Genomic DNA, 17640 nt, shown 5'->3' with positions numbered 1-17640 from the left:
CTTTTACTGCTTATCACACCATCGGAGAGGGCCAGACAGGTAGGTGCAGACAATGAACAATGAAAGAGAGGTAAAGGACGAACAAGAGTAAAGAGCTGGACAGTAAGAAGGTGTGTGTTGGGGAGGGGGGGTTTAGTAAAGGAGGGGGAACAAAGAAGGGAGTGAAAGAGGAGGGGGAAGAGAAACAGTGTTAGCTGAACATATTAGGGATGTGTGAGGGGAAGGCTGGTAGAGAGTGTGGGCTGGGTTATACGGCACTTAAAAGGCACCAGCTGTGAGCGTTTCAAGCCTGAATAACGGACAGGCAGGCAGAAGCAGAGGGGGCAAGAAAGGGAAAGGAGGAAAGGGAGAGAGGGCGAAAGAGGTAGAAAGAGAGAGAGGCACTGGACAGGAACATCCAGCAGTGCACCTACTGGTTCACTACACACTCTTGTGGAGGGCTACTCACAGCAACGAGGTTTATTTTTAGATTTGCCCCATCCTCTTGATCCCTCTTATTTGGTGGTTGGAAGTTGGAGCCGACAATGCATTGGGCTGTTTTGCTGCTGGCCCTGATAGGAGCCAGGGCTCTGAATCCCGAGTGGCAGCCCGGGGCTTACGAGTCTTCGGAGGCAGGGGCCAATCGGTTTGTGAGTGACTACAACACGACTGCAGAGCAAGTCTTCTACTTCAGCACAGAGGCCAGCTGGACATACAACACCAACCTGACGGACTACAACTCCCAGCAACAGGTATGAGTCCGTCTGGCATCCCGATATTACACTAATCATGTTTCTAACCCGCAGATGTTGAAGAGCTGTAAGCTTCCACATGTATGACCATAGGCTCTAGGCACAACTGCCTATTGTATGGTACAACTTTTTACAGCAATGCCACGGTGATTGTGTAGTTCCACTCGGTCTTTAAAAACCATCATGATGTAATGGCCACAAAATTACACACATTCATGTCTTCTCCGCAGACGAGTGTTATTTTTATCACTGACATGACACGGTGTCCTTTGATGCATGAAGTAAGGCAAAAAAGGATATGGACTCTCTGTCTGGCAAGGCGAAGCTTTGCTGCAAACATTGGCACTCTCATATTTCAGAATGCAAACATGCAACTCCTACAGTTCAGTAGATCCAGATGTCAGAGGGTGAGGTGATCATAGAAGACAGAGAGGAAAAGTAAAGAAAGCCTGTTCAGCGAGGATTGATGCTGAGGTGGGCGCTTATTCAATGGTTCACTGATTGAGAAAACAAGTCGAATATATATTCTCATCTCTTCCGTATACATGTATGATATTCACTGAATCTCTCTGATGTCCAGTGAGTCTTACAGTCAGATTCTGAATGTCTAAGAGAAAGAAGAGTCCAGCAACACCCTAGTGAGAAAGTCCACACTTAAAGACGCCATAATGTGACACAGCAAACAAAAGCGCGAACCAGTTGGAGTTGCGAATTAGTTGAACTGGTTTCTTGAAAAGAACAAATCAAAAGTTCAAGCTAAGGATGAACCAGACATCACATCCACACGCTCCAGGCGTCTCCTTGCAGCATCTTCCTCCTCCTCCAGACAGCTGTTCCAACAATGTTTGACGCCAACATAGCATAGTGTGTGGTTAGCAGTCCAGCAATTACCCACCCAACAGGTGTGACCTCTCTGTGACCTTAGGCCCATTCTCTTAGAGGTTGGCTTGACACGCCTGAGAAAGCTGTGTGGCTCTTCCCAACAGCTGAATCAAACAGAAAATGATAAAGGCACGCGGCGGGCCGAGCCTAGCCCAAGCCTCGCATGGTGTGATGTCTATTGTTCCAGACAGATCAAACAAGGTGATCAAAGCGCCTCCATCCCAGGGCGGCTCTCTCGGAGGGGCTAAGCAGAGGGCCGGAGCTGGCAGGGCTCACTCTGGTGAAAGGCAGCTCTGTCAAAGCAACAAAGCCCACCCCACATTCCACAGATAAACGGCTACTCACAACAAGCATAGCAGCGGTCAAAAGTTTGGACGCAGTTGATTCAACACATTTATCATAGTCGTAAAGGCATTTTGATCGAAAGGCTTGAAGATAATGCTCATGTGTGAATTTCTTTCTTTTGATATCTTAAATATTTCTTTCGAATCACTATTATTCCAGTCAGGCGTGGGCAGTTTACTGAATACTGTGCTCGAGTGAATTTTTTGAGTATCTGTACTTTACTTGAGTATCAATTTTTTGGAAAATGAATATTTATAACTCTTTTCATTTCTGTGAAGGTTCTTATTGTTTGTCGCTTAGTTCTGAAGTCAGTGGATGAAAACTGTGGTAGGCGAAACTGTGTTTGTCACAGGGGAAAATTCAGTCAGAGTAAACTACTCCTACGCTGCCACTCAAGTTCAAAGTCTATGCTGCAATTGTTTTGAACAGTTGAATGTGGCTTCTGTGATGAACTACAGCAGGTAAAGATGATAAAGGGTCCTCACTGGAGCACCCATGGTCTCATCTAAAGTCCATGGTGTTTTGTTTAGCGCACACTACATCAGTGCCTTCAAAAATTCACCCTCCAGACTGAGAAAGCCAATATAGGTAAACATTTGTTTAATTCCAGCAAACATTTTCCATGAAGTTGTTTGAGCTTGTAGTAGTTGTAGTTTTTATGCAGTGATTGGACAAATGGCTTTTTATGGACTTCTATGATTTTTTTTATAGGATCACATTGATGTAGTGCTCAGCACTGACTTATACTATCATATTGGCTGCAGTAGGCATGAGATGCGACTTGAAAATTGTGAGTAGTACGTTTGTGAATGCTTGACGAATCTGATGACAGAGGCAGGCCACAACTGTTGCCTTTGAATGTGTGAACACCTATAGGAACCAGTTAGCTTGGAAACCAGTTGGGACATAACACGGGGTCCTGTGTGAATCCACGGCCCCATCTCAGGGCGGCTCTCTCGGAGGAGCTAAGCAGAGGGCAGGAGCTGGCAGGGCTCACCCTGACGAAAGGCAGCTCTGTCAAAGCAACAATGCCCACCCCACATTCCACAGATAAACGGCTACTCACAACAAGCATAGCAGCGGTCAAACGTTTGGACGCAGTTGATTCAGCAAATGCTTATCATTGTCATAAAGGCGTTTTGATCGAAAGGCTTGAAGATAAAGTTTGTGTGCAGCAGCAGATTCCACATATTCTATGAGTTCTACAAGTCAGTTGCAAGTCAGTAGGTTGTTTCAGAGCCACTGGAGTGCATTGTGGCAACAATACAACAATGTGGTGACATTGAAAAAGAAAAGGTACTTTTGAATAATAATTTTAAAACCAACTCAAATAAAAAAATTCCCGATATTCACTTGTGTTGGAGTAATGTTGTTCCAAGAGTATCTATATTTTTTTGCCTGAAATCTGATTCCTATATATAGAAAATGATAAAAATAAGGAGAACCCTTCTGAACCTAACTGGTACTGTATTTGCATTTGGCACTCTGAGTTTATGGTGGCCATAAATGATAAAAGTAGTGTATGCAAATGCTTATTATTCCTCGTTATAGTGAATAGGGAGCACGAACGGTATAATGGACTCTTCTCTGATAGATCCAGCAGGTGCAGATCAGATGGGCCATATGGTAGAAGGCAAGGAAAGTACACCCAAATAAACAAAACTGGTACACACCCATGCCGTATACATTTCAAGGCCAACAAAATGATACACGCACACACACACATGCACACACATACACAGAAGGCAAAGTGGACAGAATTCCATCTGTGGAGTGTGTGCAGTGTGATTGGGGCCAACTAGCGCACCAGATCAAACAGCAAAGCCTGCTGGAATCAGTCAAGTGGCCTTTTAATTAACCTCTAAAAATAAAGCTCACACAGAGTGAGAGGCCTCCAATAAATGGCTGACGATGTGGATCCTGCATCGGAAGGCGCAATGGAAAAACATTCACAAGCTGAAAAATTATGTCCAGGCCCATCAGACATTTGTGAAATGGTAATGGGAGCATATTTCAATAACACAGAGATCTCTAGGGCCAGCTTGCATCATGGGAATATAGCCGGAAAATTTAATTTGCATAATTTTCTCCTTTAGCCAAGACATGTTTAGCTGTAAAGCTCTCATTTAAAAGACAGAATGGGGAAAAAAGCAAACGTGCATAAGGAAGCATAACTTATATCTACTGGGCTGTCAGTGCAACAGGTGTCCCGCTTCACTACTTTTCACATTTTTAAGAGTGATTAACTTCTTGTTTTAACAATGAACCATGTCTTGAACCAGCTTCCTAGACCTTTGGCCTGCAGCATAAACGCTCTTCTTGTTCACATAATAGGGAGGCTGGAAAACAAGAATGTGCTTGTCCTTATCTCAACCATGCTTGGGAAACGTGGGGTGAAAAATGGGCATTCCTGTTAGGGAGCAGGCACTAGCTTTGGGCGTTAGTGCAAAAACATGAAGATGAGAACAAAGCGGACAGTGAAGTAGCAACAGGTCAGGGTTAATGTTTATGTACTGTCACTCGCCTTCCTCCTGTTAATCAGTGGGGGAAAAAGCCAAACTGGTGGAAAACACATGGCCAGATCCTTTTGGGTCAGTGAAGACGACTTGTGAGTGCAGCTGAACGTTGCAGCTGCTACTGGCAATGCATTTGCAGTTGTAGGTGGCCATAGAGAGCACGGCATGACATGTGCGAGTCATTCCTTACAGAAAAATCCATGTGTGTGTGCTGATATGTTCTCATCTGATAGTTTACATACTGCATACACAGTCTACTCTGGAGCATAGACTTTACGTTCTTGTGTATTCGGTGAAGAGAAGAGGAAAAGGCCTTGTTATGTTTCCACCACAGGCTCTTAACACAGCTCACTTGACAGTGTTTTGATTAGAGTTAAGAGACCAAATTTCCATTATCTAGGTTCTCCGTTGTTGAAGTTCTTTGTGTAAATTTATGCTTTTTTTTCTAGCAATTGAAAGATAAAGGTCCTCCTGTTCAAGTGTTTCAATGGAAGAATGCAAATATTATGGGCAGTCAGCTACGAGAAGTTCATATGAGGCTATCCTTGCAGCAACCAGCACAGAGAAGATGATGTTATACGGTTTTCAGCAAAAGTTCATAGCAGAATTAGAGAACTCCAGACACAGAGAGCTGGAATTCTGCATAGTTTAGTGCTTTTCCTGCTCACACCTGATCGAAATCAGCATTTAATTACCAGGTGTATTTGATATGCTAGAACAAAGATCTCAGCAAACAGTGCTGGACTTCAGCCCTCTGTTTACAACAGGCATGTCAAATTGGGTTCCTTCCAGGCCACAGCTGTTAACCTCATCTAACACTCCGAGTTAAATTCATGAAGGCATTAGCAATTACACTTGCATAAGATGTGTTTAATGAGGCAGAATGCTGACGTCTGCCTTACTGTGGTCTGTAAGGATTGCTGTACACGTGGTGTACAGATTAATATGTAAACCCTACACTGTAAAACAAAAAAAATCCAGCAGCAGAAGGTCCAAACAAAATGCATTAACAATAAAATGACTTTTTCTCAATGATTTTTAGAAATACTGCCCTTTACTGAAACTCAACAGCTGCACCTGTTTATCTAGTTATTCTGACATACAGTATTTTGCTATAACAGCACAGTAAAATCATTAGAATAAAAGCAAATAAAGGTCATAATTAGTTTTTTGGTGAATTTACATTAGATTTCTGTAAATAGCAGCAGTGAAACAGTAGGTTTATTTACTTGTATTAAAGAAAACAGGCATTTTTTTCAGTACTTTGACAGTTTTAACACTGTATTTTCTGTAAAAATGAAAACTCGACCATCTGATGCAGCACTTTTGAGCCTTGGTGTGGGTTTTTCGCTCTTGGCTGAAGTCAATGGACCTGCATTTTTCTGAAAGCTGTTTTGTGACAGCGCAGTACAAATCATGGAAATTGTTTTACTGCCATTCTCAAAAAATGTCCTCTTCTTCCGCAGCACATGACGCAACTAACTAGGTCCATTGTTTGCACAGGTTCTGGCATCTTTGGAGGAGCAAGCATTTAGTGAGGCCTGGGGACAGAAGGCTAAGACGACCTTCAGTGATGCACTCATGGACACCTTCACCAATCAGGAACTGAAGACACTCATCAAAAAGATCAATGTGCTGGGACCTGCCAACCTCGTTCAAACGGAAAGAGAAAGGGTTGGTCTGCATGCTTTCATCCAAGCTGATCTGAGCAACATCACAAATTACAAAATGCATTTTGACATTTGACGTGACGTATGTGTTTAATAACCTGTATCATCCACCACACTGGACGCTAGAGTGCTATAGTTATTCAAGATCATTGTTCTTGTTCATGGACCAGAGATGCATCGCCAACTATTGACCACTTTTGGTGCTGTGCAGCTAAAACACCCCCCCCAAAGTGGCATACTGTTGTTTTTAAACCTATGAAAATTCAACTACACAAATGAAACCCTGTGTTTTTACTTTTTTTAAGTATTGAAATGATCTCGACTCATCTAATCTTCGGTAGCTTGACAATGTGCATAAAGAACTTACCATGCCAATCTCACTGGTTTCCAGCACAGCTCCTCCAGAATATCAGGTCATATGGTATATCATGGTATATCAGTCATATGTGTGGAAGTAATGCGCCTGTCATTGACACAAACATAGCAAAGTTAAAGCACAGCTGGTTATATCCGCTGTCTACAGGGTGTGTCAAAAGTCACAGGACAGGTTTTATTTTATTATCAACTTTCTTCTCTGGGGTCACCTCAAACAAATTGTGCATGCTGAGAAAATCCACAACAAACACGACCTTCAGCACCGCATGAAGCACCGCTTGTGACAGCATAAAGAATAAAATAAAATAAAACGGTGTCCTGAGACTTTTGACTCAGACCTGTGTTTCAGACATGTGACTTGTTGCCTAGTTCAACTCCTCACAATCACCTCAGATGAAAAGGCGCATTCTCAGTGGATGTTACCCCTTTCATCCCCATTGTATTGTCACAGCCAGCATCACTACACACTGGTGGTGTTTGTTCTATAGCATATCGCTGTTGTCGGAAGAAAACCTCGTATCTCCAAAATTGGAACAGGAGAAAGAAAAAATAAACTGTAGTTTTAGTGCAAGTCAGTGGAACCAGACGTCTTTCCAATCATTTTGGGCCGTTTCTTTTGCTCCGTTCATCATGAAATTTACGCAGCAATGTAAAGGGCAACAGGTCCTTTGAAATTATGTCAAAAAACTGAAAAATGACAAAAATGGAGATACGAGGTTTTCCTCCAACAGCAGCGATATGTAAAGCCAAGCAGGGATAAACAGCCATCCCATAGAGCAAGAATCGACTTAATCGACTTCCTTCCAGGCCACAGAGACTAACATTTCCCCTTGTCAAACACTCTTAATTCAATTCAAAGCCTTGCTAATTAGCTGATGAGTTAAATCAAGTGTCTTTTTTCTTGTTGGGATGTTCGATGATGATTACTAATAGCTGATTAAATCAGGGCTTCCCAATCTATTCTGGTCTGAACAGCCCACAGCGGCGCTCCGGAACAGGGGCGTGGAGGATAATGTCACAACACAATGTTTTTTTGTTTTGTCTTGACGTGATGACTGATAGACTTTTGTATGGTTTGTATTTTAGTACAATACCATTTTGAGTCAGATGGACAACATCTACTCCACTGCAAAACTGTGTCCTAAAGAAGGAGAGTGCTGGTCTTTGGAACCTGGTGAGTAATTTCAACTGCATTTTTCAGTCACAACAGTTTATTGACTCAACAAGCCACAGCTAATTGTGGCCTCTTTGACCTTTTTACTCTGTACATTTTTGTATTTCTGAGATGTAAACAAGGAGTAAAATAAACACACAAGGAGGAGTCGGGATGACATTGGCCGAGCAGGAAAAGAAAGAGCAGGAAAAGGAGCATTAGCTTGAACAGGCCTCTCCGAAAATCGTACTTAATGCCTTAACTGGAAGTACACAATCAAAACAAGATAACCTCTTCTTTGATAACAGAGTCTCAGATCTAGACATAACACAGGCATCCGTCCAACCTTGACCCTTCTTGTGAAGAGGCGTTCGTCCAGAATGTATATACTGGCCTCCATTTACTCAACAAGTGGCCATGCATATCAGGATATGACCGAACAGCAAAATCTGATTTGCCTGTTTGTTTAGTATCTCTTTCCCCTTATAGTTTCTTTGAACTGAGTAACGGCAATTTCTACTAGCTTCTTTCTTCTTTTTCTTCTGTGATGGTTTTAATATTGCTGTGCCCTCATTTGCACTTGAAAGGGACAAGCAGAGATCAACCGTTGCTGCTCAGATCTCAGAGACCTTGTCTTACACGCATACCCAGTATTTAAGCTAACACAAATACAGCATTTAAGCTAACACTATCTCTGTACTTCCAGAGTTGAAAGAGATATTGGCTAACTCCCGGAGCTACAAGAAGCTACTGTATGTCTGGGAGGGCTGGCACAACGTCTCTGGAAAGCCACTCAAGAGCATTTACCCTGAATTTGTGCAGCTCAGCAACAAGGCCTCCACTATGGATGGTGAGTATATCATTCTAGAAGGAGAGTCTTATTCAGAGAGTGAGAGAGACTGTATGCATATGTAAGATTGAAAACACAGAATTACCACAGGAATCAGAAGAAGAGGCAGAATCTAACAGAATTTAACATATTTGCATACTGTTGAAGCTGTATGTAAGGAGTAGAGGTCGTAAAGGTGGATGACTTCAAATATCTTGGGTCAACCATCCAGAACAATGACAGTGCGAAAAAAAGGTGAAGAAGAGGGTGCAGGCAGGATGGAGTGGGTGGAGACAGATGTCAGGGCTGATGTGTGACAGAAGGATAGCAGCAAGAGTGAAAGGGAAGGTTTACAAGACAGCAGTGTGTCCTGCTATGATGGATGGTTTGGAGACTGTGGCTCTGTCTAAAAGACAGGAGGCTGAGCTGGAGGTGGCGGAGATGAAGATGCTGAGATTTTCATTGGGAGTGACAAGATTAGAAATGAGCAGATCAGAGGGACAGTGAAGGTGGATCAGTTTGGAGATAAAGCCAGAGAGGCCAGGTTGAGATGGTTTGGACATGTGTTGAGGAGGAATAGTGGATATATTGGTCAAAGAATGTTGGAGATGGAGCTGCCAGGTAGAAGGAGAAGAGGTAGACCTCAGAGAAGGTTTATGGATGTAGTGAAGGTGGACATGGAGATGGTTGGTGTGAAAGTAGAGGAGGCAGTGGATAGGGCAAGATGGAGGCAGATGATCCACTGTGGCGACCCCTAAAGGGAGCAGCCGAAAGAAGAACAAGCTGTCTCATATGAATATGAGGTAATTAAGGCTGTACTGCACTGGTCATTCAGGGAGACGTACTGCATTCTGTATGTAACTGACTGTAATGTTTTCAGTGTTTTTTATGTTTATGTTGACCCTAAGAACAGTAGCCATTGCCTTAGACACAGCTAATGGACAACCAACTAAAACAGTATTCAATTAAACCACCGCTGTCATTTCTAGGTTTTGAAGACACTGGTGCTTACTGGCGTTCCTGGTATGAATCTCCCACATTTGAGCAGGACTTGGAGAGACTGTACAAACAACTGCAGCCACTTTACCTGAACCTGCACGCCTTTGTCCGGCGCAAACTCTACGACTTTTACGGTCCCAAGTATATCAACCTTAACGGACCAATACCTGCCCATCTTCTTGGTCAGTTACTACTGTGGACATTGTGCAATATGTGTAGTGCTAACACATGCCAGTTTTGTTAATACAGAAAGATTCTAATGGAGGTGTTGGATCTGTGCAGGAAACATGTGGTCACAAACCTGGAATAACATCTACGACATGATGATTCCGTTCCCTGATAAGCCAAATGTGGATGTGACTAGCAACATGGTTGCACAAGTAAGCAAAACTTACGGTGACCATTGTTCTACATATGAAAACATGCCTCCTTCTAAGGCCCTTCAGTTGCATTAGGCCTGATTAGACTAAAATGTGAACTTTTCTAATGTGGTTTGTTTCTAGTTTTTATATTGTGTATCTTGTCTTGTGATACAGCCATTGTAAAACCAGAACTGGACAATAAAGGTATCTAGCTGTCCAAATGCTATGCTAGAAATCCTGGAAGTGACTTTCCAGGAACACTGAAAACATGTTTATTGCATTTTCACAGGGCTACAATGCCACCACCATGTTCCGTGTGGCTGAGGAGTTCTTCACTTCTCTGGGACTGAAGGAGATGCCCCAGAAGTTCTGGGACAAGTCCATGCTGGAGAAGCCTGATGACCGAGACGTGGTGTGCCATGCCTCTGCCTGGGACTTCTATAACCGCGAGGACTTCAGGTGAGGAATCTGTGGTCAACTTCACACTTTATTATTGTGATTTCACTCTTACAAGATGGAGCATTTACAGATTTATTTGGAAAGTACTGTAATTGAAGTAAATGACAGCAAGGGCTGGGTTTCTCTAAATCATCTTAGATTGAATCTGAAACACCTTAGATAAGAATTAAAGATGATTCTTAAATGGTAGAGTGAACATGATTCTACTGATTAAGATGATGTTAATGTTAAGATGGATTTGGGAAACTTGGCCTGGATCTATGATTGTAGTCCAATATGGATCTGCAGTTTGATTGAAGTAATTCCTTACCCTTCTGTAATTGACTAAACCTGGAGCTCCCCCAGTCATAATTGTCCTGTTTCAATACTGCTAACAGACTTGTTGTGTAACACTGAGGTGTCTACCTGAGTTGTGACCTCTCAATCTAGGCAATTTGTGGGAATTTGGAGACGTTATGCAGGTGTTTTATCCTTTACTAATCAGCCAAAGTGTTTACAGCTTGACCTCTCCATGCTCCACCCACAAAGTTTGGACAGTCTTTACAGAATACTGACAAAAACATAGTTCAACCTTTAAAAAATAGGAGTTATATTTGTTTACAGTTGTTAAGACCTGTATAACACTGAGTTTGCAAGAAACACTGAAGCCTCATATGTACTTTAGTAGTATAAGTATTATGATTTGCAAATAGAAAAGTACAAATCTCTCCATATATGATCTGAGCAAATTGCCTGAGTAAATGTAACGTGTTACTATCCTCCTCAGCCTTTCACAGAGATACAAAAAAATTGACATCAAAATTGCACTGACAAAATGTTTCTCTCTAGTTTGAAAGGGATTATTGTCAGTGTTCTGTCCAAATTTACATTTTCTACAAAATTATGCAATTATGAGCAGAGCATAGATAGAGTATGTCAAGTACGTTACATCATTTCCCCAGGTAAAACTAATCCAGCTCGAGTAGGGCTTGAATATAAATGAATATATCCTTTAGTTTTTGCACAACACATAGTCCCTGATCAAGGATGAAAATGAAAAAGTCAAAAGGATTTGCAAGGGGGCCAGAAAATTTTCTTGAAGTAATTTTAGCAATTTCAGTATTTCGCTGCGGTCAGGAAAAAAAAACGAATTTTTCCATTTTTGGCGCTTGGAAAATTTGAAAATGCCTGTTGTCCTTTACCTTGTGTGTAAATTTAATGATGAATGGACCAAAAGAACTGGCTAAAAATGACTTGGAAAAAAGTCTGGTTCCATTGACTTACACTGAAAGTATAGGAGGTTTTATCCTTCTCCTGCAGTTATCATTTTGGACATATGAGGTTTTGTTCTGACAACAGCGATTTGCTTTATTCCTTAAAACTTGAAGCTGTATAATGTAAGCCTAGTGTCATACAAAGTCTTTGCCTCTGACAGGATCAAGCAGTGCACCATAGTGACTATGGAACAGCTCTTCACTGTACATCATGAGATGGGCCATGTGGAGTATTATCTGCAGTACAAAGACCAGCCAGTTAGTTTCAGGCGTGGAGCTAACCCGGGCTTCCATGAAGCCATTGGAGACGTGCTGTCTCTTTCTGTCTCGACGCCCAAACACCTGAACACTATTGGCCTTCTGGAGACGCTGACTGATGATAATGGTAACTAGAAAGGAGTAATCGATAAGAAATCAATGATGTGGTTGATTAAAAAGATTTGATTAACAAATGCTTTTGTGTGTTTTAGAGACCGACATCAATTACTTATTAAAGATGGCTTTGGAGAAGATAGCGTTCCTTCCTTTTGGATACCTCATTGATCAGTGGCGCTGGGGTGTGTTCAGTGGATATACACCGCCTGAACGCTACAATGCAGAGTGGTGGTACCTCAGGTGAGTTATTCTAGGCTGTACCTCAATTCTGATATGATATGATGATAATATCATAGAAGAATCTATTGAGACCAAGCCTTTTTGATGTTGCTAGCTACATACTGTCTTTCACCGTCACTTGACTTAGTGATTATATATAGCTTAATATACAGCCTCTTTTTTCTATAATATTGAAATATATGGCAAATGCAATGAGTTATATGTTGTCAGGAAATCCCTTAGAATAACCTCAGCCATAATTCAGTAGTTAGTATTGGAGGCTGCAATGTTAAGACGGCTGAAGCCACAAACTTTCTGCTTAGCCTACCAATCACATTTGATCCTATTTAGCAGGAGTAGCTATGAAAAAAAACCCAACACATTGATGAGTCAGTGTGGGGAAGTCATTTCATCTGAAATGCATCTTATTCCTGTACTTTACAGGACAAAATACCAAGGCATCTGTCCACCAGTAAGACGGACAGAGGAGTTCTTTGACCCTGGGGCAAAATATCATATCCCAGGAAATACTCCCTACATCAGGTGAGATTATAATCTAATGCCGCTACTATGAGAGTTTCACTCATCTTCAATATCCTTAAAGTCTCACAGAATGACAATGATGAATCTTTCATGACAATTACAAGATAATCATGTTGGACCAGTTTTGGCATCACTCCACTGGCTGCTTGCTCAATTTATGAATGACTATAACAAGTTTTTGCTTCTGCTTAACTGGGATAGCTCGATACAGATTATCTACATATGTTGACATCATCAACAAACTAACTTGTTGAATCTCAGTTCATTCTCAGAAGCGTTAGAGTTAAGACCAAGTTTAGGTTTAGGAACAGGGTGAGGGTAAGGCTTAGGTTTTGAGTTGAGGTTAAGGGATAGAGGACTCACTGGCAGGCCCAATGTTTTATTACACACTCAGATAACCTAAAAATAGCTCAGCCAGGTTGCACTTAAGTGCCTGTAGTTACTGAATAATAAGCCTTAATGTGTAATAAGCCTGAGATTCAGTCGAATGTTGAAGTTAAATGCACAGCAAGGCATCAGCAAAGTATCTAGAGTATATAAATATGATAGATAAATCATAGATGTCTGGATAAATTACGTTTCAAAGCCTTAAGATCATCCAATGCAAGTTCACGATATTCCACGTATGGGACTTTTTATGCACCAGAACTAACATCAAATATTCATGCAGTATTTCATTAGGTATTATTTTTGCGTACTGTCAGTGGAACGTTCTTTAAACTTACTTTTTACATTATTTTATTTGTTGTATTTCTTCTGTTTTTTTTTCATTTTATGAATGTTGTTATCGTGTAGGTATTTTGTGAGCTTCATCCTTCAGTTCCAGTTTCATCAGAAACTTTGCCAGGTGGCTGGGCACACTGGACCCCTGCACAAGTGTGACATCTACAGATCAACCCAGGCTGGAGCTGTTTTGGAGTACGTACTAAACCAGAAGATTACCTTCAGCTGTTCAAATGCATTACTGTTATTTTTCGCTCCAGCAAACAAGTCAACATGCATGGCCCTAAAGTTTGGAGACACCAACCTTAAAGAAATGTTTCTACATAAATAAGCACGTTTGCTTTGCTGGCTTGCAGCAACTTAAGCATAATAAACGCTAAGCAGATATATTTTGAGGAAAACAGTAGCACACATAAATATTTGCTCCAATATTTGAGCGCTGTCTAGGGAATAATGCCAATCCCCACATATTTTATCCTCTTATTGTGATGCCATTGGTCATCAACACTCAGTACTTTCAGGTGTTAAAGCTACTTTTGGTCCAAAACATTTTCAGAATGAGCTTTTAAAAATCGCATCAGATCAGTATTTAGGCAAAACCTACCCTTCTTGGGTTGGAAAGGTAACCGTGAAAATCAAACGTTGCTATGAAACGTTCAAAAAAATAAAAAATAAATTGTCCCCAAACTTGCAGTACATGCAGTGTAGCTCTACAGCTCTAATACGTAACACTTACTTAACAGGCAAGTGTTGAGAAATATTTTAATATCAAGCAAGGAGGAGAACTCATAGCTCATATATGCCCTGGTGAGCAGATGCATAGAGAAGCGGTGAAGTGACTAGGCCTACATCTTGTGTAGTTTGGCCGATATTCGAGTGCGTTTTCAGTGTATGTTTAATCCCTTTGGCCAATGACGAGTTTCTTTTGTCAGTCGTTAGGTACTCCGGTTCACGTTTATTCTCCTGCAGACTGTTCTTATAAATAATTATATGACGGTTTATAGGTTCAAAGGGGAAAAATATCATAAAGACATAAATTAGGCCAGTAAATCAGAAAAGTCTTAGTGCTATTAATATTTGTATGTAACTGATATGCCTACATTGTCTTGTGAATGAAGCGGTTTTGTGATAGCCATCATTGTACCAAAGTTATTCTTATGAATTTTGTTATTTATTTATTTATTTATTTATGCTTTAGAGTTAGCGTCCTTCCACCCACCCATGTCGGCACCAAAGTACATTTCAAACGTAGGAATCTCTGAATCTCATCCAGTCCGGTAACAAACTGGCTGAAGCTTTCAATTTAAGTAAAGAAAAAGTGGTACTGGGTCATCTTGGTTTAGAATGCATTCTGATGCTTAATGGCTTCTTGAAGGCGAATGTTTTCTTTGCTTGTGTTTGATAGGAAAGTCTTGCGTGCCGGCTCATCTAGGCCCTGGACGGAAGTGCTCCAAGATGCTTTGGGCACAAACAAAATGGATGCCAGTGCCCTGATGGAATACTTTCAGCCGGTCACCACATGGCTACAGGAACAGAACAGGCTGACAGATGAAACGCTGGGCTGGCCTGACTTTGACTGGATGCCACCTGTTCCAGAGGGGTACCCAGAAGATGTTGGTAAGGAGCAGAAATAATATGAAATACACCATAAGAATAAAAGTCAGAGTCTTTGTTTGTCAAGTACAGATGTTTTTCTTTGGTGTCAACTGAAATCATAAATTTACAACAGATAATATCACTAGTAGAAGTTTCTCTAATAGAAATAAATACATTTCTAGTATGAACTGTTGTGTTACAAATTGGATGTGCATGAAACTGTGTAACTACGAGTTGTATATGCAAATACTGAAGGTAAATGGTGTTACACAGTTATACTTCTGAATACTAAGTTGACTACATTGCCATGTTTCTTACTCCCAGTTGACAAAATAACAGATGAGACGCAGGCAAAACAGTTTTTGGCTGAGTACAACTCCACAGCGGAGACTGTCTGGAACGCTTACACCGAGGCTTCATGGGCCTACAACACCAACATCAATGAGCAGAACAAGCAAATTATGGTGACGTTCATTTATTTCATTTCTAATGAAAGTTAAGTGACCCTTATTAGTCCCACAACGGAGAAAATAGTTGCTACAGTCTGAAGTAACAGCTGTTAAATATCTTATTTAACATGAGCTCATAGAGTACATCTAATATGTATTCTCATGGGCCCCTGGCTCAGAGCAGCCTTAAGCAGCTGCCTTCAATACAGCTTCCAATCTTTTAGGGAGTCTTGCTTTCAGTGTTTCACAGAAATGTGCAGGAATATTTTTTCACACCTCCAAGGTTTTGTCATAGAAATTGGTTGCATTTTCTGTTTTTCACGATCCAAGTAATCCCAAACACATTGAAGGTGTGGATGTCTGGGCCAGTCCATTGTTCCAAGAAACAGTAGCTTCTTTATTTGATTCGCAAGCTTTCTTCTTTTTTTGTCTGTTTTCTTGTATCTTATTTCTAATCTTCACCAAGAAGAATGAATAGCTTGGACTTGATAGCTGTTTCAAATGGAAATTAAATAAATTAAAGGTGGCCTCTGACTTTTGCACACTGTATGTAAGTTATATGTCTGATATGTATTTTATCTCTAGCTGGAGAAAAACCTGGAGATGGCCAATCATACAAAGACCTATGGACTGGAGTCCCGCAAATATGACACTACTGACTTCCAGGACCCTTCAGTAAAAAGGATTCTTAAGAAACTTAGTGATCTGGAAAGGGCTGTGCTGCCTGATGCTGAACTCAAGGAGGTAGGAGAAAAAACAAGACACAAAATGCTAATTACTAATGTAACGGTGGTTATGTGGGTAGTGCATCACTGTCAGGGGAGATTCTTACCAAGTAGAAGCAAACAGGGGTGGGAAGCCTTGCTTGCAGCAGAGATGTAGCACCTCAGCACCCTGAAAGGATATAAGGGCTGTCTCCTAGGGTCTGACTGGTCAGTGTACACCACCAGGGTGGTGGAATGGTTAACAAACCCTGGACTGAGAAATTTTGGCAGGAAAGCTGGGTTCAGCTTCAACGTCACATACATTGACTGGACCCCACTGAAGGCACAGAGGGCTGACCGATAATTGTTGTAACTTACATGCGTGCCTTGCTGTGGACACAGAAATCAAAAGCATAGTTTTTAATGACAGCTACTTGAAAGCATTTTGCTTTGAATGGAGTGCTACATATATATTCCAGCACCATGGGGAGCTCCCAGGGTGGTGGCTGGGACAAGAGGGGTTTGGTACTTCGAGCATTTGTACTTTGTGCTTGTATAAAGTGCAAGTATAAGGAGGTCTCACATTTAGGACTGAAATCTTGACCCCAGGAGAGCACACAGACAGCTGGAGAAACTCTGGTCATGAATGTCACATCTGGCTCCCCCCTAGCTGGGAGAGAAGGTCCTCCTGTATTGGGAGTTTCCATGGAAATAAAGGACAAAAGCAGAGGTGTTAGGAAAGGTCTCCTTGGACAGTGTTCTCCCTCAGAAACCAGAGAATGAAGCGATAATCCAGCTCGGCAAACCCAAGTTTAGAGCATGCCCGGTGCAATGATGAACAAACTCTCGTATAGAGACAGAGTTTATTCAGCACAAAGCACACAGAAGAAGGGGAAGTCCCCTCTTTTATACCCACACAGACAGAGAGCCCTTCCCACGTGCTCGCAGGCAGCCAAGGAAGGGCTCGACCACATTCTAACATATGTCGTAACCTGCATATCCATACATGGAGTTGTTTTTCTCCATCTCTGGATGTGCTCAGTTCAACATCAAAATCCAGTAAGTCAAAAGTGCAAATGGGCTGCAGAATGAAAGAGGAACAATAGTTATTAACAGCCTGTAATTATGCACAAAGGGCAGACACCCTTGCACCCTCAGCAGAGTCTGATTTTATTAATACATGTTAGTCACTGGGGAAGAGACAGGCCAAAGGACAGTTAACCCGTTCAAGAGGAAAGCATGGTTGTCTTGGCCACCATGGGGCTTCCAAGAGGACCTGATGTTCTTTATGAACTCCGTTAAAGGTAAGCTGGAATTAGCGGCAGCAGGGGAAACGGTTCCCTTGGTGAATCTTGGGCCAGGGAGTGAGTCTAGGGTGAGTTTCACCACTCTCAGCTCAACGTGGTAGATGGGTGACATCTGCTGATCACTTATCGTAAATCCACCTGTGATGCCGT

General features: G+C 41.7%; 1 protein-coding gene across 1 annotated transcript in view; it reads left to right on the top strand.

Annotated features, from left to right (window-relative positions):
- Nucleotides 1-271: 271 nt before the first annotated feature.
- Nucleotides 272-17640, top strand: part of ace (angiotensin I converting enzyme (peptidyl-dipeptidase A) 1) — a 29625-nt gene continuing 12256 nt past the window's right edge. The window contains exons 1-14 of the mRNA XM_017682701.2: nucleotides 272-731; nucleotides 5978-6148; nucleotides 7606-7693; nucleotides 8379-8522; nucleotides 9491-9682; nucleotides 9783-9880; nucleotides 10152-10321; nucleotides 11736-11959; nucleotides 12045-12189; nucleotides 12613-12711; nucleotides 13507-13629; nucleotides 14840-15051; nucleotides 15355-15494; nucleotides 16065-16223. Of these exons, the coding sequence (XP_017538190.1) occupies nucleotides 525-731; nucleotides 5978-6148; nucleotides 7606-7693; nucleotides 8379-8522; nucleotides 9491-9682; nucleotides 9783-9880; nucleotides 10152-10321; nucleotides 11736-11959; nucleotides 12045-12189; nucleotides 12613-12711; nucleotides 13507-13629; nucleotides 14840-15051; nucleotides 15355-15494; nucleotides 16065-16223 (2172 nt within the window). The 5' untranslated portion in view covers nucleotides 272-524. The remainder of the gene's footprint in view (nucleotides 732-5977; nucleotides 6149-7605; nucleotides 7694-8378; nucleotides 8523-9490; nucleotides 9683-9782; nucleotides 9881-10151; nucleotides 10322-11735; nucleotides 11960-12044; nucleotides 12190-12612; nucleotides 12712-13506; nucleotides 13630-14839; nucleotides 15052-15354; nucleotides 15495-16064; nucleotides 16224-17640) is intronic.

Source organism: Pygocentrus nattereri, chromosome 13 (genome assembly GCF_015220715.1).
Source record: "Pygocentrus nattereri isolate fPygNat1 chromosome 13, fPygNat1.pri, whole genome shotgun sequence".
NCBI lineage: Eukaryota > Metazoa > Chordata > Actinopteri > Characiformes > Serrasalmidae > Pygocentrus > Pygocentrus nattereri.
Note: the sequence above shows the minus strand (reverse complement) of the source record. Positions and strands in the feature narration are given on the sequence as shown.